Raw genomic sequence first — 23,379 nt, forward strand, 5'->3', positions numbered from 1 at the left:
GCATCCTTCTCATTTCACCCGAGTACACACTTCGACAGATGTCTCTGTTATACGTTTCACACACGGCTCTGTGGACTGTCCATACCATGACCACTTTGGAACTTGCACTGGCTCTTGAAAGAACCTTCTTACTTCTGATATTTTGAGGTTACAAATAACTGGAGGTTCATACACTTTTTCTGACCTGTCTATCAGTTCCAAAAGTGATGTTCCATTTGGATTTACTGAAAGTGTTTTCGCACGGTCGACAGATAGGTTTCCTGGTGTATCATCATCTTCATTCTTCAATTCAGTTATCTTCTGGACCCCTGTTTTCCTTTCTTCTTCGCCTTCCAACGATAAAAGTGTCTGAAGCACCGTTTCACAAAATGCAAACCACTATGAACGTTGGACTTGCGATTTGATTCTAAACCAGGAGGTATAGTAAACGCCAGCAATGTATTCCACAAGCAGTTGTAACGTTTTCAAGTTCGTTGCCATTACGTCCATGTTTTGAAACCCATATGCGACAAAACCTATTTGGAATTGTCAACCACCGAGAGTGGCTTACAGAATGAATTTCTAATAATACCAGATCAGTTGGAAATGCACCTGTCCTTGTAGACTGAATTATCCTGTAACAATTAGCCTGATCTGTACAGAAGTTGTTGACAAGTCTCATTCGGTGGAACCAAACGCTCTGGAAAGGGTACTCGGAAAAAAAGGTTTATAGTTCAAAAACTTTTATGAGTAACATAAAAAACATTCTCAGATTTTATAGTGTATTTTTATCCTTACAGCAGAAGCAGAGACAGAAATAATGATAAGAAGCCACTTCTTGAAAGAAGACAGTTTGCTGCGAATTTTATATGAAAGGTCAAAATACCACGAAATTGAAGTAGCTATTTATCAAACAAAACAATATAACTGCCGTTTATTGTACACTACTGGCCATTAAACTTGTTACACTAAGAAGAAATGCAGATGATGAACTGGTATTCATTGGACAAATATATTATACTAGAACTGACATGTGATTACATTTTCACGTAATTTGGGTGCATAGATCCTGAGAAATCAGTACCCAGAACAACCACCTCTGGCCGTAATAACGGCCTTCATACGCCTGGGCATTGAGTCAAACAGAGCCTGGATGGCGTGTACAGGTACAGCTGCCCGTGCAGTTTCAACACGATACCACCGTTCGTCAAGAGTAGTGACTGGAGTATTGTGACGAGCCAGTTGCTCGGCCACCATTGACCAGACTTTTTCAATTGGTGAGAGATCTGGAGAATGTGCTGGCCAGGGCAGCAGTCGAACATTTTCTGTATCCAGAAAGGCCCGTACAGTACCTAAAACATGCGGTTGTGCATTATCCTGTTAAAATGTAGAGTTTCTCAGGGATCGAATGAAGGATAGAGCCACAGGTCGTAACACATCTGAAATGTAACGTTCACTGTTCAAAGTGCCGTCAATGCGAACAAGAGGTGACGGAGACGTGTAACCAATGGCACCCCAAACCATCACGCCGGGTGGTACGCCAGTATGGCTATGACGAATACACGTTTCCAATGTGCGTTCACCGCAATGTCGACAAACACGGATACGACCATCATGATGCTGTAAACAGAACCTGTATTCATCCGAAAAAATGAAGTTTTACCATTCGTGCACCCAGGTTCGTCCTTGAGTACACCACCGCAGGCGCTCCTGTCTGTGATGCAGCGTCAAGGGTAACCGCAGCCACGGTCTCGGAGCTGATAGTCCATGGTGCTGCAAACGTCGTCGAACTGTTCGTGCAGATGGATGTTGTCTTGCAAACGTCCCCATCTGTTGACTCAGGGATCGAGACGTGGCTGGGCGATCCGTTACAGCCATGCGGATAAGATGCCTGTCATCTCGACTGCTAGTGATACGAGGCCGTTGGGATCCAGCACGGCGTTCCGTATTACCCTCCTGAACCCACCGATTCCATATTCTGCTAACAGTCATTGGATCTCGAGCAACGCGAGCAGCTATGTCGCGATACGATAAACCGCAATCGCGATAGGCTACAATCCGACCTTTATCAAAGTCGGAAACGTGATGGTACATATTTCTCCTCCTTACACGAGGCATCACAACAACGTTTCACCAGGCAACGCCGGTCAACTGCTGTTTGTGTATGAGAAATCGGTTGGAAACTTTCCTCATGTCAGCACGTTGTAGTTGTCGCCACCGGCGCCAACCTTGTGTGAATGCTCTGAAAAGCTATTCATTTGCATATCAGAGAATCTTCTTCCTGTCGGTTAAATTTCGTGTCTGTAGCACGTCATCTTCGTGGTGTAGTAATTTTAATGGTCAGTAGTGTAAATACAATTGTGAATTGCTAATCTGAATACAACTTTATGAAACCCTACTAATCCAATTCGTGATCTACATTCAGACCCTTGGCTTGTTTCCATCCACAGGAGCAGCAACGACCGCCGCCGAGGGAGCCGGATGTCAGCACGTACAACCCGTTCACCCACCTGCGCAGCAACACGCGCGGTCGCCAGCCGGACAGCCGCTACCAGACGACGTCATCGTCGACGACCGGCACGGTAGCCTCCAGGGGGCGGCCCGCCACGGCCACCAAGCCGCCCCAGCAGCAACAGCTGAGCGCCGCCAGGCCCAGCAAGGTGTCGTTCGTGCCCAAGCGGGGTCTCCAGGCGGAGCCGCCCACCACGAGGACGACCGCCACTACCACCACCACGACCACCACAACCACGGCTGTCCCGCCCCCGCCGCTCGAATACGACTCCAAAGCCGAGTATTATTACGACGACTCTTACGATCTGGAAAACGACGATGCTGCAGACGAAGATGTGTCTCACCACAACCGTCACCCAAATCACCACCATCAGGTACCCACCGGTCACGGCGCCGCTGTCGGCGGGAACTTCACCGTCCCTCACCCCAATTCGGAGCGACCACTTCCCGGAGAGAAACAGGTTCAGCCAGTGGCGGCACTCCCGGAGAAATCCGAGGTGAACAACTACATCCCAATGGGAGAAATAACGACTTTCCCCGTGGATCAGAAGGAGGCGATCACAAGTGTCGGGAAAGAGCAGACGACACTGTTGTCGGAGATACCGACCACTCTGCAGAACGGCGAGTACGAATACTCTACCGATGCCAGCAGGGAGTCACCTGGCGTCCTCACCGAGAGCGGTGCGTCTGCGTTTCCGTCTGGCGTCGCCGCCACAGAGAAGCGTACGGAAGGAACAGACGTTGCGGACACGCAGCCCGCGATCGCAACTACCCAGGAGTACGTGCCTCCTGCCACGGAGGAATACCCGCCCGCTCAGCTGCAGATAGAGACGGAACCCAGCGCGAACAAGTCGGCCGTCGCTTTCGAGATTCTTACGATGAATCCGAGACACACTCTGGTCGAGCAAGACAACTTTAAGGGTTTCGTCGACAGTTACCTGATCGACGCCACAGACTCACCCCACCAGCCACCGACAATGTCGAAACACACCACAGAAGAATCGGACACCGTCGCCGTCTCTGTAAAGAGCACTGTGACGATGAAGCGACCTGCAGAGACCGCGCTGGTGCCGCGAAATCTGAAAGCCGAACCGGCCGACCGGCCGCCCCTGGGTGAGCCGATAATATCTGTCGTCACCACCAAGAGCGTCATAAATGGTACCTCCACCATCGTGACACTCCCACCAGTGACGTCGTCTGCAGAGAAAGCCGACTCCCGTGACCAGGCGTCAGAGGACGCGCCAGATACCGCTGAGGACGCAGAAACAGAGCGCTCTGTCGTCGTCGCTGTCGTGACGAGCCGCAGCGTCTCCGGTGCGAGGTACTTGCCGTCTGGTCTCATCAAACAGGAGGAAAAGTCTGACGCCGCGGCTGCAAAGAAAGTTCTCGACGAGTCGGAGAATCCTCCCGCTAAAAACGAAACGTCTGAGGGTTCTTTGCCAGCACCAGAAACTGTGGAACGCGCCCCTGAAGCAGTTTCCCCTTCCATGCCCAGTGACAACAATTCCATATCCAACATGACACAGTCTTCCACAGAAAGTATTACCGACAAATTGGACAGAGTGCAGTCTGAACTGGCCACCAAAATTTTTAACACGACACAGTCCTCGACAGAGAGTATTCTCGACAAACTCGACAGAGTACAGTCCGAACTGGCCAGTGGAATTTTCCTCGGTGGGTTCCGGAACGGGGCTGACAACATAGACATACTGACGGACACCTCAGATAAGCCGCCCAACTCTACGAGGCTGACGACACCGCCCACGACAACTACCTACAGGTCGCCCGTCGTCATCCGCAAATTCACTCCACACACTCGTACGACCCCCAGGCCGAAAAAGCGGCCTGTCAGTATCGACACCATTCCTAGAGACAATCTCGACGGCCTTCTGCCGAACGGTTTCAAACCGAGGGGATTCTCCGGCCGAAGTAAGTCGTCGACGACCACCACCACGACTGCCGCCCCCTCGGCAATAAACATGATGGATATGCCACAAGGTGACCAGCCCATCGTTACGAACGCCACTGCTACCGGAAGATCCAGTGGTCCGAGCAGTCTGCGAAACAAAATAAGAGTCCAAGATGTGAGCGCCTTCTTGCCTCCAGGATACAAGCCTCCTCCAGAGGAAGCTAACGCCACCGAAAAAGCCCTCACGCTGGAAGCGCTTCTAGGAAAGGTGAAAATATCCGCGCCCTCGTCTCTACTGCCGCCGGGCTACAACGCCTCCAAGGAAATGAGTAAAGATACTAATACGACGCGGGACAAGCCAAAGGGCGCGCCGGTCGTCACCAGGGTAGACAGCATCGACAAGCTGCTGCCTCCCGGCTACAAGAAGCTGGCTGCGGAAGTGACGACTGCACCTTCCAGCTCTGTAGCGACGACGACGTCGAAAGAGGCGGGCATCCTCGAATCGCTGCTGGGTAAAGTGAAGCCGGTGGACGTGAGCTCGTTCCTTCCGCCAGGATTCGCCAAGAATTCGTCTGCCGCGCAGGAGGACAAGGGTGGCAGTGGCAGTGCCCTGGACGCGCTGCTGGGGAAGGTGCTGTTCAAGGACGTGACGTCACTGTTGCCGCCGGGCTACAAGCCCGAGGAGGGCGGCGCGCCGACGCCGGCCATGGTGTCCAGCACCACGCAGGCCACCTACCGGTTCGTGGCGCCGACGCGGCCCGGGCTGGTGCGCAAGCCGCTGGGCAGGACCAGCACCGCCAGGAGCGTCGAGGCCAACAGGCCGCCCGTCCCCACTATCAAGGGCTGGGGCACCAGGTAGGTACACTCCTCGCCACGCATCCCTGTACACCTGACACAGCCAGCATCCGCTCCCTGACATATTCGAGAATGCCTGTCTGTACCTGCCCTTATTATTTAATCACGAACAGGGTTTCATCTTCTTGGGTCTTAGGGTGACAACTGAACCTCACAATCACAGTTAAACTCGCAATCTAACCACGTCACTCTGGTGCGAAAGGTGCCGTCTGACAGTTGGAGGGACGCCAGCGCTCCAAGCGGTGAGAAATCAGACTGTTACCTGCGTTGTAAGGACAACGTTTGTTTTTAATTTTTCTGTTTAATTAACGAAATACTTGTTATGTTTTGCGTTCCTTGCATTAGTAAATTACCAAGTGACATGAATTACCGTGAAACAAATGTAAAAACATCGCTAGCACAGACAGTTGTTGTTGTGTTGTTGCTTTTGTTGATGTTCATCTTATATCCTCCTTTCAAGACGCTATCCATTTCGTTCAACTGCTCTTCCAAGTCCTTTGCTGTCTCTGACAGAATTGCAATGTCTTCGGCGAACCTCAAGGTTTTTATTTCTTCTTTATGGATTTTAATACCTACTCTGAATTTTTCTTTTGTTTCCGTCACTGCTTGCTCAATATACAGATTGAATAACATCGGGGAGAGACTAAAACCCTGTCTCACTCCCTTCCCAACCACTGCTTCCCTTTCATGCCCCTCCGTGATGACTGGGTGTTGTGCGATGTCCTTAGGTTAGTTAGGTTTAAGTAGTTCTAAGGTCAAGGGAACTGGTGACCATAGATGTTAAGTCCCATAGTGCTCAGAGCCATTTGAACCATTTTTTTTTTCATGCCCCTCAACTCTTATAACTGTCATTTGGTTTCTGTACAAATTGTAAATAGCCTTTCGTTCCCTGTATTTTACCCCTGCCACCTTCAGAATCTGAAAGAGAGTATTCTAGTCAACATTGTCAAAAGCTTTCTCTAAATCTACAAATGCTAGAAACGTAGGTTTTCCTTTCCTTAATCTAGCTGCTAAGATAAGTCGTAGGGTCAGTATTGCCTCACGTGTTCCAATATTTCTACGGAATCCAAACTGATCTTCCCCGAAGTCGGCTTCTACTAGTTTTTCCATTCGTCTGTAAGGAATTCGCGTTAGTACTTTGCAGCCGTGACTTATTAAACTGATAGTTCGGTAATTTTCACATCTGTCAACACCTGGTTTCTTTGGGATTGGAATTATTATATTCGTCTTGAAGTCTAAGTGTATTTCGCCTGTGCCGGCCGAAGTGGCCGTGCGGTTCTGGGCACTGCAGTCTGGAACCGCGAGACCGCTACGGTCGCAGGTTCGAATCCTGCCTCGGGCATGGATGTGTGTGATGTCCTTAGGTTAGTTAGGTTTAACTAGTTCTAAGTTCTACGGGACTAATGACCTCAGAAGTTGAGTCCCATAGTGCTCAGAGCCATTTGACCTATTTTTTTATTTCGCCTGTCTCATACATCTTGCTCACCAGGTGGTAGAGTTTTGTCAGGACTGGCTCTCCCAAGGCCGTCAGTAGTTCTAATGGAATGTTATCTACTTTCGGGGCCTTGTTTCGACTCAGGTCTTTCAGTGCTCTGTCAATCTCTTCACGTAGTATCATATCTCCCATTTCATCTCCATCTACATCCTCTTCCATTTCCATAACATTTTCCTCAAATACATCGCCCTTGTATAGACCCTCTATATACTCCTTCCACCTTTCTGCTTTCCCTTCTTTGCTACAGACAGATCTAATTCAAAAGACCTTAGATTTTGTACACTCGTTTCCTAGGCATCTTAATAATTTGTATTTGAAGAACTTAGCTTAAGGCTTTTAAGAGCTAGGACATTTCGGTTTTTTGCAACACTGTCAAAGCTTGTATGTCGTTATTTTTTTGTCGTTGGAAAGGCTGCGACAGCCATTTCTCTTTTCAGGATTTGCGGAAAATTTTATCGCATTGCTGAGTGTTGTAATAGGTTATGGTACGGTAGCATCTTGACATGGTTTTCTAGTACGCCACAGTAAAAGTGTCGCAAAAAACATCGAATCTGGACTTGCAGCATGCGGCAAATTAACTATTCATTTCACTTTGAAATATTTTTGAGATCGAGACTTTTTTTTACTTTCCAGTTCCGTATTTATAACTTCGCTCATCTTTATGGTAACTGAAATACGATATGGATTATGTCACCCAAACTGTCACGAATAATTTTTAAAAGTGTAAACAGTCAACAGACTGACCGGCAACACATTCCCATACTACAAAATTAATTAATTAAAATCAAAATCAATGCAACATCCGTTGCTCAATAAACACATCTAGAATTCCTCATGATTTTTAGTCGGTGGCCATACGTACCCATGTTGCTCCTTTACATTTCCATATGTTATCTAGTCATCTTCTATTTGGTGATATTCTCTGTCTTGTCTTCTCTTTTGCAATCCAGCAAAGTATTTCCTTACTGTACGTCCCCACCAGCTTCATTTCGTTTTCATTGCAGTCAGAATTACGTCTTTCACTTGCAGTTTTTCATGTCTTGTAATTCATAAGGTGCATCTTTCTTAGAATGCAACTTTTCGTGGATGTAGTTCATTTCTGTAAAACGTGTGACCGCGTCATATGGGATGAAAATATTGACGTTTCAGAAAAAATGGCTCTGAGCACTATGGGACTTAACATCTATGGTCATCAGTCCCCTAGAACTTAGAACTACTTAAACCTAACTAACCTAAGGACATCACACAACACCCAGTCATCATGAGAAAATCCCTGACCCCGCCGGGAATCGAACCCGGGAACCCGGGCGTGGACAGATACCTTTGCAGACAGTCTTCATCAGTTTTTCTACTCCTCGCTATCTTATGTAAAAACTAGTGGAACACATTAACTGTAAACTTTCGTTTTCAGACATACCAAACATTTAGTTTTGGAAACTTCATGTAGTTTACCAAAACACATCAGACGCTTTTTAACGTCCTCTTCATTTCTTTTCATGTTCATGCAATCGTTAAATTATGCTGCCGTAAATACAAATACTCTTCAGCCAACTCTATGACTTTATTGTGAATTTATACTACTTTCTTTTCAACGTGATGACTATGATTTTAGTATTATTATAACTGATTTTCAGTCCTAGTTTCAAACTTACTCTATTAAGTTCTTCCATTCACTGTTAAGGATTCCCTGCGCTAGGGGCAAACAGTACAATATCGCAAGCAAAACGAATATGGCTCAAATGTATTCCATTAATTCGTCCGTAGTTTTCTCAGTTCAAGGGTCTGGAAACATTCTGTAGCACTGCTGAGTGTAGTTTTGGTAATAATATAATAACTGATAAACGACATAAAATTACCTTGATAACTTTTCATTAAAATTGATGTGGCTCAGAAGGGGCGAATAATACTGCTGCCGCCGGCCGCGGTGGTCTCGTGGTTCTAGGCGCGCAGTCCGGAACCGTGCGACTGCTACGGTCGCAGGTTCGAATCCTGCCTCGGGCATGGATGTGTGTGATGTCCTTAGGTTAGTTAGGTTTAAGTAGTTCTAAGTTCTAGGGGACTGATGACCACAGCAGTTGAGTCCCATAGTGCTCAGAGCCATTTGAACCATTTTTGAATACTGCTGCCAAAATCTTCGATCATTTACAAAATGCCTTGCAGATATCGAAGCTAAATTTGAAAGCAAATTAGGAAGCTCCTTCCGTGTAATGCTTATGTCACTGCAAAATGTTTATTTAGAAAATTGTAGCTTTTTTCGTGGACTCTTCTGCAAATGGTTATCATGCACTCATAGTTAAATACGGATTAATCAAATAGCCCGTAAACTAATTTGTTACACATTGTGAGCGGTCCATGGGACTATGCTCCACATTGTATTTGCTGCAGTTCTCCTGGCAGCGAAAATATCTGTACGTCAGCAGCAACTGTAGTGCGAGGCGCACAACACTCTAGTCAAGGTGTAACTGACATTTGATTTCCACCGTGGGTGGAATCACAGATGAGCAGCGTGGTGCTTGTTAGTTGCAGAATATTGCTTTCCGCCATGTCGAATTTTCAGTAGGTGCCAACGACCTGTGGTTCCGCAAATGGCACTTCAACGCGAATCTCTTGTCTCCTTGTGTTGCAGGTCGACTACGCCATTCACCGGCTGGCCCACGCCGTCAACTACTCCCATCTCAATAGAGAAGCTGCTGGAGCAGGCGCGGACCGCCGAGGCGGAAACGACCTCCTCGACTACGACCACCACTACGACTACGACCACGACGACGACGACGACGACGCCCCGGCCGACAACGCCGGGCATCTGCACGGAGGACTGCGACTTCGTGGGCACTGTGCGGCTGGTGGGCGGCGTCGAGTGGGTGCCCGAGCTGCTCGACCACAACACGCGCGAGTGGCAGCAGCTCGCCAACGACGTCAAACAGCAGGTGCGTTCCCAGCCTTCCACAAAGTCACCCGGTCCACTTCCTGACACTTTCCAGGGCGCTTCCACTCGTCGGGAGGCAGCGCCCGCCTCTGCCTCCCCGTGTCCCATTAACAGGTTGTTTGTACATCTACACTACTGGCCATTAAAATTGCTACACCACGAAGATGACATGCTACAGACGCGAAATTTAACCGACAGGAAGAAGATGCTGTGATATGCAAATAATTAGCTTTTCAGAGCATTCACACAAGGTTGGCGCCGGTGGCGACACCTACAACGTGCTGACATGAGGAAAGTTTCCAACCGATTTCTCATACACAAACAGCAGTTGACCGGCGTTGCCTGGTGAAACGTTGTTGTGATGCCTCGTGTAAGGAGGAGAAATGCTTACCATCACGTTTCCGACTTTGATAAAGGTCGGATTGTAGCCTATCGCGATTGCGGTTTATCGTATCCCGACATCGCTGCTCGCGTTGCTCGAGATCCAATGACTGTTAGTAGAATATGGAATCGGTGGGTTCAGGAGGGTAATACGGAACGCCGTGCTGGATCCCAACGGCCTCGTTTGCAAGACAACAACCATCTACACGAATAGTTCGACGACGTTTGCAGCAGCATGGACTATCAGCTCGGAGACTATGGCTGCGGTTACCCTTGGCGCTGTATCACAGACAGGTGCGCCTGTGATGGTGTACTCAACGACGAACCTGGGTGCACGAATGTCAAAACGTCATTTTTTCGGATGAATACAGGTTCTGTTTATAACATCATGATGGTTACATCCGTGTATGGCGTCATCGCGGTGAACCACATTGGAAGCGTGTATTCGTCATCGCCATACTGGCGTAACACTCGGCGTGATGGTATGGGGTGCCGTTGGTTACACGTCTCGGTCACCTCTTGTTCGCATTGACGGCACTTTGAACAGTGGACGTTACATTTCAGATGTGTTACGACCCGTGGTTCTACCCTTCATTCGATCCCTGAGAAACCCTACATTTCAGCAGGATAATGCACGACCGCATGTTGCGGGTCCTGTACGGGCCTATCTGGATACAGAAAATGTTCGACTGCTGCCCTGGCCAGCACATTCTCCAGATCTCTCACCAATTGAAAACGTCTGGCCAATGGTGGCCGAGCAACTGGCTCGTCACAATACGCCAGTCACTACTCTTGATGAACTGTGGTATCGTGTTGAAGCTGCTTGGGCAGCTGTACCTGTACACGCCATCCAAGCTCTGTTTTACTCAATGCCCAGTCGTATGAAGGCCGTTATTACGGCCAGAGGTGGTTGTTCTGGCTACTGATTTCTCAGGATCTATGCACCCAAATTGCGTGAAAATGTAATCACATGCCAGTCCTAGTACAATATATTTGTCCAATGAATACCCGTTTCTCGTCTGCATTTCTTCTTGGTGTAGCAGTTTTAATGGCCAGTTGTGTACATCTATCTTCCACACTTTACAATATGTGACAGAGATAACTTTTGGTAATATTTTGATGCCACTATCTTTTGTTCCCTTCCATGTCCCATCGCGAATGATGCATCGTAATAACGATTGTAGATAAACATCCGTATTTCTCTGATTTTTTTCCATTATGCTCATTTTGCAAGACGTATGTGGAGTAATATGTTGCCCAACACTTCCAGGAACGTATACTCTCAGAAAAGTATACTGCTCTGTATGCGCCTGCTGAAGTTTCTTGAGAATCTCCGCAACGCTCCAGTGCCAGCTTTTAAAAAATCCGTTGGAGAAATGCACAGCTCTGTGCTGTATCTTTACTATCTCTTCTTTATATCAACGTTGTAAGTTTCCCAGAGCGATGAACAGTACACAAGTGTGTTTCCTTAAGATTCTTCCTATTAATCTCAGCCTGGCATCTGCTTTTCCTGCTATTTCTTTTATATCATCACTAGCGGAGAAATGTGGCGTTGCCCTGGTGTTGTTTATGGCTGTGCGTCTGGCCTTGTGCTTAATATTTATGACGTCATTACTCCTGTAGTATGTATCGCACAATTGTATAATTTTGTAGTAAGATTCAGTGGCACATGTGGATATTGTCTGCAATATGTGTTGCGAATGGAGTTAGTAGCAACGAAGTAATAAATTTAAACGTCATGCAAGATGCGACAGTTTTAAACGCATCTCATTGTTTATGACGTCATATCTCCTGAAGTATGTGTCGTACAATGATATAATTTCGCACTTACATTCAGTGGTACATGTGCATGCTGTCTGTGAAATGTGTCGCGAGTACAGTTAGCGGTAAAGAAGTAATAAATTATACCGTCATGCCTCAAGCAGTACTTTTACTGCATGAACAGCGGAAAAATAATAAGCGATAAACATTTTTCCTTTCCTCAGTTTGTAAGGGTTGCCAGAGAGAAAAAATTTCGTAAAGATTTAAACTCGTGTGTAAAGTTTGTTGCAAAACGCAAATGCTGAGAGTCTCAAATAATTCTGGAATTCACGCGGCGAGGGCTATGCTTCTTTTTCACACCCACACCCACCCCTTTGACAGGTAGATGGTTCGTACCTCCACTGCAATTACTCCTAAACATTCAACTGTAGCTCTGTTTCCAGTGTTTCTTCGTTGGTAGTGTAACCAAACAGTAGTAGTTTTCTTCGCCTACTTTTGCGCAAAACGTTAGTTTTATTTGCGTTCAGGGTCAACTGCCACTCCCCGCACCAATTGTAGAGCTTCTGCAGGTCTTCCTGCAGTTTGCAACCAAGTTCTGGCATTACTATTTATCCTGTAGATAACTTCCTTGTCTGCGAACAGCCTCATGGTGCTTCAGTTATTATCTGTTAGATCACGTATATTGTAAGCAGTAATGGTCCTGTCACAATTATTTGGCATACTCATGATATTACCTTTATATCCGTCAGTTTTGTTCCATTAAAAATGGCATTTTGAGTTCTGTCGGCAAAGGAGTCCTGAATCCAACCATAAATCTGCTTTGATACTCAGTTACATCGTGTTTTGTTCTCTAAATGACAAAGCAGAACTATTATCAAATGCTTTCCTGAAACAAGGAACACAAAATCATTGTTTCCAGAAAATTGTGGCGTAAGTAACCTTGTTATTCATATCATATACCTTCAGGTGTGCAAAGTTCAGCCAGGAGGAGGCACTGCAGCAGGTAGCATGGACCTTGCACCTTGTTGTACTGGTGCAGCTTATCTGCTTCAGCTGAGAGGAGAGGAGGCCCCACTTGTGCATGTTGGCCTTGCAGTGTGCCACTCAACCCCTTGTTCTGTCGAAAGTTTTGGGGAGCTTACTGTCAGAGTCTGGCTCTTCTCACAGAAGGATGTCCCAGTTCTCTTGTTCTGTCCTCCACCTTTCCACTCAGTGGAAGAGAACCAGAGTTCTTAGCAAGAAGCTTTTTGTGACTTGTGGGCATTTCCCAATTGGCTGCAGTCTGTGCAGTGGGTAGTGAAGTTCAGTTCCAATCTTCTTCCTCTCCACATCTCACACAATGTCCTGGTGCACATGAGGGGGAGTAATGCCAGTGAGTGGGTACAGTTTATGCACTGGCATTGGATTTGAGCAGCCTTTTGCAATGCACACCGACTTCACTTAGGTACCCCACTGTCTTTAATGTACAAATGCCCTCCACATGGGAGGAGCATACCCAGCAGCAGACACACAAAGTGCCATAATAGACATCCATAACAGCTGTCTTTCTGCATCTCGTGTCTGGCTCCTCAGGGATCTGGTACCATTGCTCCTGGCACACACTGTGGTTCTGCTGTCACTGTAGTGCTGTTTAAATTTCAGGATGCAATCCTGAGTCACCTCTGGATCTTTGATTGTGAGCAGCATTGGAATCATTCACCTCACTACATAATAGAGTTTCCATTAAGGCATATCTGCTTTCTTCTCACATTAATTCTTGTTCTGAAAGACTGTGTTTGACTGATTAAATACAGACTTATTCTCTACTGCCATCCTCTTTTAGGTAGGCCCTAAGTGAACTTTGCCCAATTTCTTTCCAGTGAACTGATTCCATTCCTCAGGTGTGATTTAGCAACATCTACATAAAGCCTGTCTTCACTGAATTTTGTTACAGTCGACAAGGTGCATTTCATTGATTTTATATGGTACAGTTCATGTTATGACCGCCACTTTCCTTAGCATAGTCAGTTAAAACAAAAGAAAATGTTTTGTAATTGAATTTGGTTGTATGAGTGACACTGTAGCATAAATGAAGTAGTGGTGGAATCCTGCACTCCAAGAGAATGGCATTACAATTTTTCTATGAGAAAAGCAATATTAAACTGTTTCTGGAAAATAATGACATTTTTCTGATGGCAAATATGACTGACTAAACTGCAAGCCTCTTTTCATGTGACACCATTACAAAATGCATCAAACATATGACACAAATTTACGTGTTGTTGCGATCACCATTTGCTCCTTTTATCTTATGTTTCTGCTGATAATGAAAGCAGATCGATATTATGTAAGGTTTTGAAGCAACTGTGATTGCATCAAATGAAATTTTTTTTCAGTCACAAATTTTTGACATATCAGAATAATTGGAAGTAACAGAGTGCCCTATCTGTTGAAAAGAATGCAGGTCAAAATAATTTTTGGTTAACCTTCCTTAATTTTCCCATTGTCAGTGCCTTGGTGTGCAGCTGCATTATTCATAAAAAAGATAGATTTTTCTCCGAAATAAAAGCTTCTTCTACATCTACATCTATAACCACATCTATAACCTGCAAACTGCTGTGAAGTGCATTGTACTGTATGTTAGATTTCATCACTTTCAGTTCTTGTATGGAGCATGAAAGTGTAGGTTATGATTTTGGTGGAATGTGTTTTGAGCTGGGGGTTATGTTGGCATGGGATTATTTTACCAAAAACATTTATCAAGAATTTAAGTACCTTCCACAAATGAATTACAAGAGTAGAATATTAAAGAATGATGGCAACTCACTTTTAGATACAACCCCAGTGGCACATAAAGTGGCACCAAACAAGAACAGCAAATGAAGAATAAAATGTTCACACTCTCAGCTCACAGATGTTGCAACGGGTCATCACATCAACCACAGGAGAACAAATTAATAAAATCAGAATACCACCTACATCTGCTAACTGGCACCTTCACTGACTCTACTACTACTACCACTACCACCACTACCACTACTACTACTATCTACCAGGCTATGAATTTGCCTATGCTAAGAACAACAGTAATCACTAAAAATTATATTATTTGTAGTTTCATATCATATGGATTATACCCTCAGTGAGGCAAACAAACAATGCACAAACTATTGTTTTGAGAAATATTAACACATCCCAGCAACATACAAGGAAACATCATATGAGACAGATTACTCTGCCTCACAGCCACATTGTGTAATATATTAATGGTAATTAACCATGAACCATGGACCTTGGTGGGGAGGCTTGCGTGCCTCAGTGATACAGACAGCCATACCATAGGTGCAACCACAACAGAGGGGTATCTGTTGAGAGGACAGACAAATGTGTGATTCCTGAAGAGGAGCAACAGCCTTTTCAGTAGTTGCAGGGGCAACAGTCTGGATGATTGACTGATCTGGCCTTGTAATACTAACCAACACAGCCTTGCTGTGCTGGTACTGTGAACGGCTGAGGGCATGCCGCTTTACTGTATGGTTAAATGATGATGGCGTCCTCTTGGGTAAAATATTCTGGAGGTAAAATAGTCCCCCAATTGGATCTCCAGTTGGGACTACTCAGGAGGACCTCGTTATCAGGAGGAAGAAAACTGGTGTTGTACGGGTCGGAGCTTGGAATGTCAGATCCCTTAATCAGGCAGGTGGGTTAGAAAATTTAAAAAGGGGAGTGGATAGGTTAAAGTTATATATAGTGGGAATTAGTGAAGTTCAGTGGCAGGAGGAACAAGACTTCCGGTCAGGTGAATACAGGGTTATAAATAGAAAATCAAATAGGGCTAATGCAGGAGTAGGTTTAATAATGAATAAAAAACAGGAATGCGGGTAAGCTACTACAAATAGCATAGTGAATGTGTTATTGTGGCCAAGATAGATACAAAATCCATGCCTACCACAGTAGTACAGGTTTATATGCCAACTAGCTCCGCAGATGACGAAGAGATTGACAAAATGTATGATAAGATAAAAGAAATTATTCAGATAGTGAAGGGAGATGAAAATTCAATAGTCATTGGTGACTGGAATTCGATAGCAGGAAAAGGAAGAGAAGGAAACATAGTAGGTGAATATGAAATGTGGTAAGGAATTTAACAGGAAGGCACCTGGTAGAATTTTACACAGAGAATAACTTAATCATAGCTAACACTTGGTTCAAGAATCAAGAAAGAAGGTTGTATACATGGAAGAACCCTGGAGCTACTGGAAGGTCTCAGATAGATTATATAGTGGCAAGACAGAGATTTAGGAACCAGGTTTTAAATTGTAAGACGTTTCCAGGGGCATACGTGGACTCTGACCACAATCTATTGGTTATGAACTGTAGATTAAAACTGAAGAAACTGCGAAGTTATGAACTGTAGATTAAAACTGAAGAAACTGTGAAAAGGTGGGAATTTAAGGAGATGGGACCTGGATAAACTGACAGAACCAGAGGTTGTAGAGAGTTTCAGTGGCAAGACAGAGATTTAGGAACCAGGTTTTAAATTGTAAGACATTTCCAGGGGCATATGTGGACTCTGACCACAATCTATTGGTTATGAACTGTAGATTAAAACTGAAGAAACTGCGAAAAGATGGGAATTTAAGGAGATGGGACCTGGATAAACTGACAGAATCAGAGGTTGTAGAGAGTTTCAGGGAGAGCATTAGGGAACGATTGACAAGACGGGGGAAAGAAATACAGTAGAAGGAGAACGGATAGCTGAAATAGTGAAGGCAGCAGAGGATCAAGTAGATAAAAAGATGAGGGCTAATAAAAATCATTGGGTAACAGAAGATATATTGAATTTAATTGATGAAAGGAGAAAATATAAAAATACAGTAAATGAAGCAGGCAAAAAGGAATACAAACATCTCAAAAATGAGATCAACAGGAAGTGCAAAATGGCTAAACAGGGATGGCTAGAGGACAAACGTAAGGATGTAGAGGCATATATCACTAGGGGTAAGATAGATACTGCCTACAGGAAAACTAAAGAGACCTTTGGAGAAAAGAGAACCACTTGTATGAATATCAAGGGCTCAGATGGAAACCCAGTTCTAAGCAAAGAAGGGAAAGCAGAAAGGTGGAAGGAGTATATAGATGGTCTACACAAGGGTGATGTACTTGAGGACAATATTATGGAAATGGAAGAGGATGGAGATGAAGATGAAATGGGAGATATGATATTGCGTGAAGAGTTTGGCAGAGCACTCAAAGACCTAAGTCGAAACAACATTCCATTCCATAGCCTTGGGGGAGCCAGCCCTGACAAATTTCTACTATCTGCCAAGCATGATGTAAGAGACAGGTGAAATACCCTCAGACTTCAAGAAGAATGTAATAATTCCAGTCCCAAAGCAAGCAGGTGTTGACAGATGTGAAAATTACCCGAACTGTCAGTTTAATAATTCACGGCTGCAAAATACTAACATGAATTCTTTACAGTCAATTGGAAAAATTGGTAGCAGCCGACCTTGGGGAAGATCAGTTTGGATTCCATAGAAATGTTGGAACTCATGAGGCAATACTGACCCTATGACTTATCTTAGAAGATAGATTAAGGAAATGCAAACCTATGTTTCTAGAGTTTTTAGACTTAGAGAAAGCTTTCGACAATGGTGACTGGAAAACTCTCTTTCAAATTCTGAAGGTGGCAGGGGTAAAATACAGGGAGTGAGCTTTCGACAATGGTGACTGGAATACTCTCTTTCAAGTTCTGAAGGTGGCAGGGGTAAAATACAGGGAGTGAAAGGCTATTTACAATTTGTACAGAAGCCAGATTGCAGTTATGGGTTTAGCGTGGTAGGGTTGCCGATTCCAATGATGCACGCTACACCACATGTAATAAACACTATTTTTATTTCTCGTAAGCACACATATACAGTTGTTTACATTCTGAATTCTCGGTACACGTCCGTACACTTTCACGCGCGACCACAGACTGGGGCAAAGAGCTTGCCAAAAACAAAGATATTACCCGCGACTTGGTCGATAGTCGCCACATTAGCCCCCCCCCTAGAGTGTGGAGCACAAACATAAATATTGGGGCATACATGTAAAGGGAACACCCAGGGGGGAGGGAGAGGGTGTTTAATCAGAAACCATACCTTACATTACATTACATTAGTAATTGAAGTCTTTGAGCCAGCGAGGGGGGCGGATGGTCCTGCCTGACCGGGTGAATCCTCGTACAGCAGTTGAGGGATCTGGGGAGGGGATGGTGGGTTGTGAGGGGCCAGGATAGCGGATCTGAATGCCTGTGGCGGTACGTAGGACTGTGACCGTTGATGGGTCAGTACCAACAGGCAAGGGGACAGACTGGAGAAGATGAATGTGAGTTAAGTTGTCACTGGGGAAGCTGGCTTGTTCGTAGAAGATGTACACATTACCCGGCTGCATAACAAAAAACATATTAGAGCTGCAAATAAGATCTGTGTTGACATTCACTACCACTTCCTTATACGGGTTGACAGAATCTCCACACGAGTCGTCATCGGTGACATCACACGCTCTGAGGCTGGTCCCTGATACATCACTGAATCCTAACAGGGGAGAGGCGAGGGGCTGCCTGTAGGAGGGTAAGTCATCACACGCATCACTCTGCATAGGAATTTCACACGCACCTGTAGCACTGTCACACGACTGGGAGTGGGGAACGTCACACGTGTGGGAATGGGCGTCGCTCATCCATGGACTGTCGGTAGATGCCTCATGCGAGGTGGATGCAGCAGGGGATGGGGTCTGACTGGGTGGGGTATCGGGCAGTTCTCCCAGAGTCCATGCAGGTTTGAGGCGGCAGACGGATACCGTTTGAGGCGTGCTGTTAATGAGCACTTCGAACGTGTTGGTACGCCGTGATATGACTCTGTGCGGGCCCGTATATGGAGGTCTGAGTGCCGGTCGGATGGTGTCATCACGCACCATGACATGAGTGCACGACGCCAAGTCCTTATGCAGAAATACGGGAGGGGGCGTGTGTGGTCGAGGAGGCGGCACGCGGATGTTAGCAATTAGCTCCTTGACCTGCCCGACGAATGTCGAGTCGCAGATTTGATCTGGAGGAAGGGAAGGCTCGACTAACTCTGCTGGGAGTGTGAGGGGTTCTCCATACAGTACCTCTGCCAGGGATGTGCCAAGGTCCTCTTTGTACGCGGCCCGAACGCCTAACATTACCCATGGTAAAGCATCGGCCCACTCACCTCCGTGGCACATCAGGGAAGCTTTAAGCGTTCGGTGCCAGCGTTCCACAAGCCCATTGCTCTGGGGGTGGTATGCTGTAGTCCTAAATCGTTTCACCCCACACAGTTCACAAAGCTGTCGGAAGAGGGCAGACTCGAACTGGCGGCCCTGGTCGGTGGTGACAGAGACTGGGCAGCCGAAGCGCGAGATCCACATTAACAGCAGGGCTCGGGCCACTGCATCGGCTGTGAAAGTAGTGAGAGGTATTACCTCTACCCAGCGGGTAAACCTGTCAATTGCGGACATTATGTAACGGAAGGGGCCTGAGGGGGGTAAGGGCCCAACGATATCGATGTGTATGTGCTGGAATCTTCTTTTTGCCACATCGAACGTACCCATGGGGGGCTGTGCATGAAGTCCTACTTTTGCGCGCTGACAAGCCACACATGCTCGTGCCCAACTGCGACACTGTTTTATCACCCCGGGCCAAACAAAACGTTCAGATACCAGACGTGCGGAGGCGCGAATCCCAGAGTGTGCCAAGTCGTGGATACTATTAAATATGTCCCGGCGGAGAGGTGCAGGAATCACCGGGCGTATGCGTCCTGTTGAAATGTCGCACCAGATGGGTGATGAAAACCCAGGAAGTGTCCGTAACTCTAGTTTGAGTCCTGTTTTGATATCGGAACGCAATGCTGCGAGTTCAGTATCCTCTGTCTGCAATTTAGGGAGCTCACTGAGGTCCAGTTGTGAAGATAAAACCGACACCCGAGACAGAAAATCAGCGACGACATTGTCTGCACCTCTGACATAACGTATGTCATTCATAAACTGACATATAAGGTCCATATGCCTAAAACGTCTCGGGGATGAGTCCTTACCTGGGTTACGGAAAGTGTAAACCAATGGCTCGTGGTCGGTAAATACCACGAGATGGCGACCTTCGATATCGTCTTGGAAATATTTGATAGCAGCGTAAATAGCAAACAGTTCCCGGTCGAAGGTCGACCATTTACGTTGGGAAGCGGTCAGTTTGTGGGAGAAAAATCTGAGCGGCTGTACAACAGAACCCACGGATTGCTGAAGTACTGCCCCCACTGCTGTATCACTTGCGTCTGTAGTAAGCGAGATGGGAGCATCAGGAATGGGGTGAGCAAGCGTAACAGCTGTCTGTAAGGCTGACTTTAGATTATCAAATGCGCGACGCATATCTGGAGTCCACGTGACCGCCCGAGACCCTGATGTGTTTTTTCCTGCGAGGGCATCCGTCAGTGGGGCTTGTATGTCGGCGGCGCGGGGAATATGTTTACGGTAGTAATTTACCGTTCCAAGGAAGCGGCGGAGGCCCTGAAAATCTTTGGGCAAAGGCACCGTACTAATGGCCTCCACCCGTTCAGTTAGGGGGCGGATGCCGTCGCCAGAAACTCTGTGGCCCAGAAAAGTGACACTGGTGCGGCGGAGTTGTGACTTAGTATTGTTCACTGCGATACCGTTTGCTTTTAATAGTTGGAACACTGTATTTAAATGTTGTTCATGTTCCTCGAGGGAGGAAGAAAAAATTAACAAGTCGTCCAGGTACGCATATGCAAAGTCCAGTTTTCCAACCAGCGAGTCGATGAACCGTTGCCACGTCTGTGCAGCATTTTTAAGGCCGAATGGCATAAACAAATACTCGAACAACCCGAACGGGGTGATGATAGCGGTCCTTTCAACGTCCTCAGGTGCCATTGGCAGTTGGTGGTACGCCTTATGACAATCGACTACACTGAAAATTTGTGCCCCATGCAGCTGGGAAGCAAAGTCTTGAATATTTGGGACGGGATAATTATCTAAAATTGTTCTGGCGTTAAGCGCCCGATAGTCACCGCAGAGGCGGAAAGTGTCATCTTTCTTGGGCACCAAATGAATGGGTGACGACCAACAACTAGAAGAAGGGCGGATAGTCTTATTATCTAAAAGTTCCTGAACAATAGCTTTAGCGTGTTTAAGTTTTTCCGGATTTAAACGCCTAGCCTTTGCACGTACCGGTGGGCCTTCTGTGGTATTTATTCTGTGGACAGTACCGTTATTGATCGCGAACACCGATGGGGATGCTGGACCAGCACCCGTTGCACTGTGACTAACCTGTAATGCACACGTGTGTGTGTCCAAGGCCGGCAGTTCAGCAGCAGTGGCGGTGATCCACTGGTAGTCCTTGTCGAAGAGCTCGGTGGGGTACCTGGTAGCGTCGCGGGTACAGCTTCCGTCCGGCAGTAGAAATGTCACGCGGCGTCGGCTGCAGGTGCGAGGAAGTGGTGCGGGGGTTGGGAGCGTGGCCGTGTGCGACAGCTGGGTGGTCTGCTTACGCGCATCCGTGAGCTTGGCTTGCACGGCGGCGATGCATAAGCGGAGGGCCCCATTGCTGTCCCGAAGTTCGTCGTTGTGTGATCTAAGAGAAAGCACTGCAACAGCAGTTTCCGCTAGCTCACACAGCAGAATGGCGCTTTCGGATGAGAGGGGTAAGGTATCTGAACCGGTGGTACGGTCTCCCGAGTTAAAGGTTAGTGTACCTCGTTGTAGGTTGGCTGACAGTGCGTGGGCTAAGAGAAAATCTACCCCAAGCACGGGTTCATCCACATCCGCGATAACGAAAGTCCACTGTAAGGGCGTATTAATGTCCTGCAGTTTAAGGCTTAAATTCGTTATTCCATGAGAGCGGATCAGGGAATTATTGGCGGCTCGAAGCGGGGGGCAAAGCTGAAGCTCGAATTTAATACCTGCGGACAAAGGTATCACACTAACCTCGGCCCCCGTGTCGACTAGAAATGAAAGGCAAGACACTGCATCTTTCACGTACAAGCGTCCTGGCGCGTGAGGAGAAGAAGTATTTAGTGATTGGCGTCTGTGCAGTGCAACGCGGCCCATAGCGCCTGAATTGGGTCGCGTTATTAGTTTGGGAACGCGCATGGAGAACGACATTTCTTAGCCGCGTCGCCAAAGCGGGAGTGGAAATAACACCAAGCGGGGTGGCGCGTGGCGTCGCCAGTCGCGCTGGTTGAGGTCGAAGCGGCAGTGGAGGGGGACTTGTTTGTAGTTCCCTCCAATGGCGACGCTGCAGTAGTGCTGGTAGGAGAGGAGTTACTGCGGCGGTTGCCAGGCGGCGTTGGCTCCGCGCGCATGCGTGGAGCGAGTCGTGCGCACTCTGTACTGCAGGATGGGAACTGCCGCGCAGGTGTACCAACCCCTGAGGCCTGAGGGCACCCTGGGGGGGTATGCGGGGGGGGGGGGGGGGGGGGGCAGAATGTTGTAAACCTGGTCTGCGATCTTCAGTTTGGCATCTAGTGGGGCCGAAGTTACATGTAGAAGGTGAAGTTGAACTTGCGGGGGAAGTTTCAGCAACCAGATGGTCCAAAGTGTAATGTCCGGCATGTGATGCGTGTCAATCATAGCGCGGAGATGACGCCAGAGTTGCGACGGGGACCTGGATCCCAGCGATTCCTGACTGATGAGGCGGATAGCTTCCTCTCTCGATGTGGATAGTCGCTCGAGGATGGTGCGTCGGGCGAACGCATATTTGTCCGTAGCGGGGGGCGAAGCCACAATGTCGCAGATCAGATCCAGTTCTTCATGGAGGTGACACAGTAAGCACAGGAACTTCGAATTGTCGTCGGCGACGCCGTGTAGCTGCAGGACGTGGTCGACCAAGGCAAACCATGTGCGTGGGTGATCCTTGCGAAGGGGTGGTAGCTTCGGCCAACGGGTGGGAAAGTCTTGACATAAATGTTTATCAGAAACTGTCTCTCCCTGTCCATAGTTCTGCAACGTAATTGTCTCGGGTGCAGTAGCGGTGCACCAGCTTCCGCCACTGTCAGTGGCACGCGGCACGGTAGGCGCGGCTGGCTCGACCTTGGTCGAGAAATCAACGAATCAGGCGGTCGACGGAGTAACGCCGACGGGCGTAGAATGGACCGGCGCGGTAGAATCGACCGTAGTCGACCGATGTGCGGCGAACGACGGAATACAGTTTCCGGGCCCCTCCCCTACAGGTGCATTAAAATAGTTAAAATCACCTAATGTTTGTGGAACACACGCGGCAGGAACGGCGTGTGCCGTCGGAAACACTCGTAAAGCGGACGCTGGTGGTGTAGGGGGGGTTGGTGCAAAATCCGGAGTTCCGGCAGAAATATGAACTCTCCTGTCTTGAGCGTCCGGCTCGATTTGTACAGTCACTGATTTGGGTGGAAAATTCACACTTGCACTTGGGAAACCTGTAAACATAGTCACTGGGGTTTGAGCACATTGCGTCGGCTGTTGAGCACTCGGAACACGTGGCTGTGGAATTGTATAAACACTGTCCTGTTGAGTACAGCTAGTCGATGTGTTCGG

General features: G+C 47.2%; 1 protein-coding gene across 1 annotated transcript in view; it reads left to right on the forward strand.

Annotated features, from left to right (window-relative positions):
- LOC126481872 (mucin-2) overlaps window positions 1-23,379 on the forward strand; it is a 265,151-nt gene that overhangs the window by 204,516 nt on the left and 37,256 nt on the right. The window contains exons 6-7 of the mRNA XM_050105831.1: window positions 2,430-5,254; window positions 9,376-9,676. Coding sequence (XP_049961788.1) covers window positions 2,430-5,254; window positions 9,376-9,676 — 3,126 coding nt within the window. The remainder of the gene's footprint in view (window positions 1-2,429; window positions 5,255-9,375; window positions 9,677-23,379) is intronic.

Source organism: Schistocerca serialis, chromosome 5, assembly GCF_023864345.2.
Source record: "Schistocerca serialis cubense isolate TAMUIC-IGC-003099 chromosome 5, iqSchSeri2.2, whole genome shotgun sequence".
Taxonomy (NCBI): domain Eukaryota; kingdom Metazoa; phylum Arthropoda; class Insecta; order Orthoptera; family Acrididae; genus Schistocerca; species Schistocerca serialis.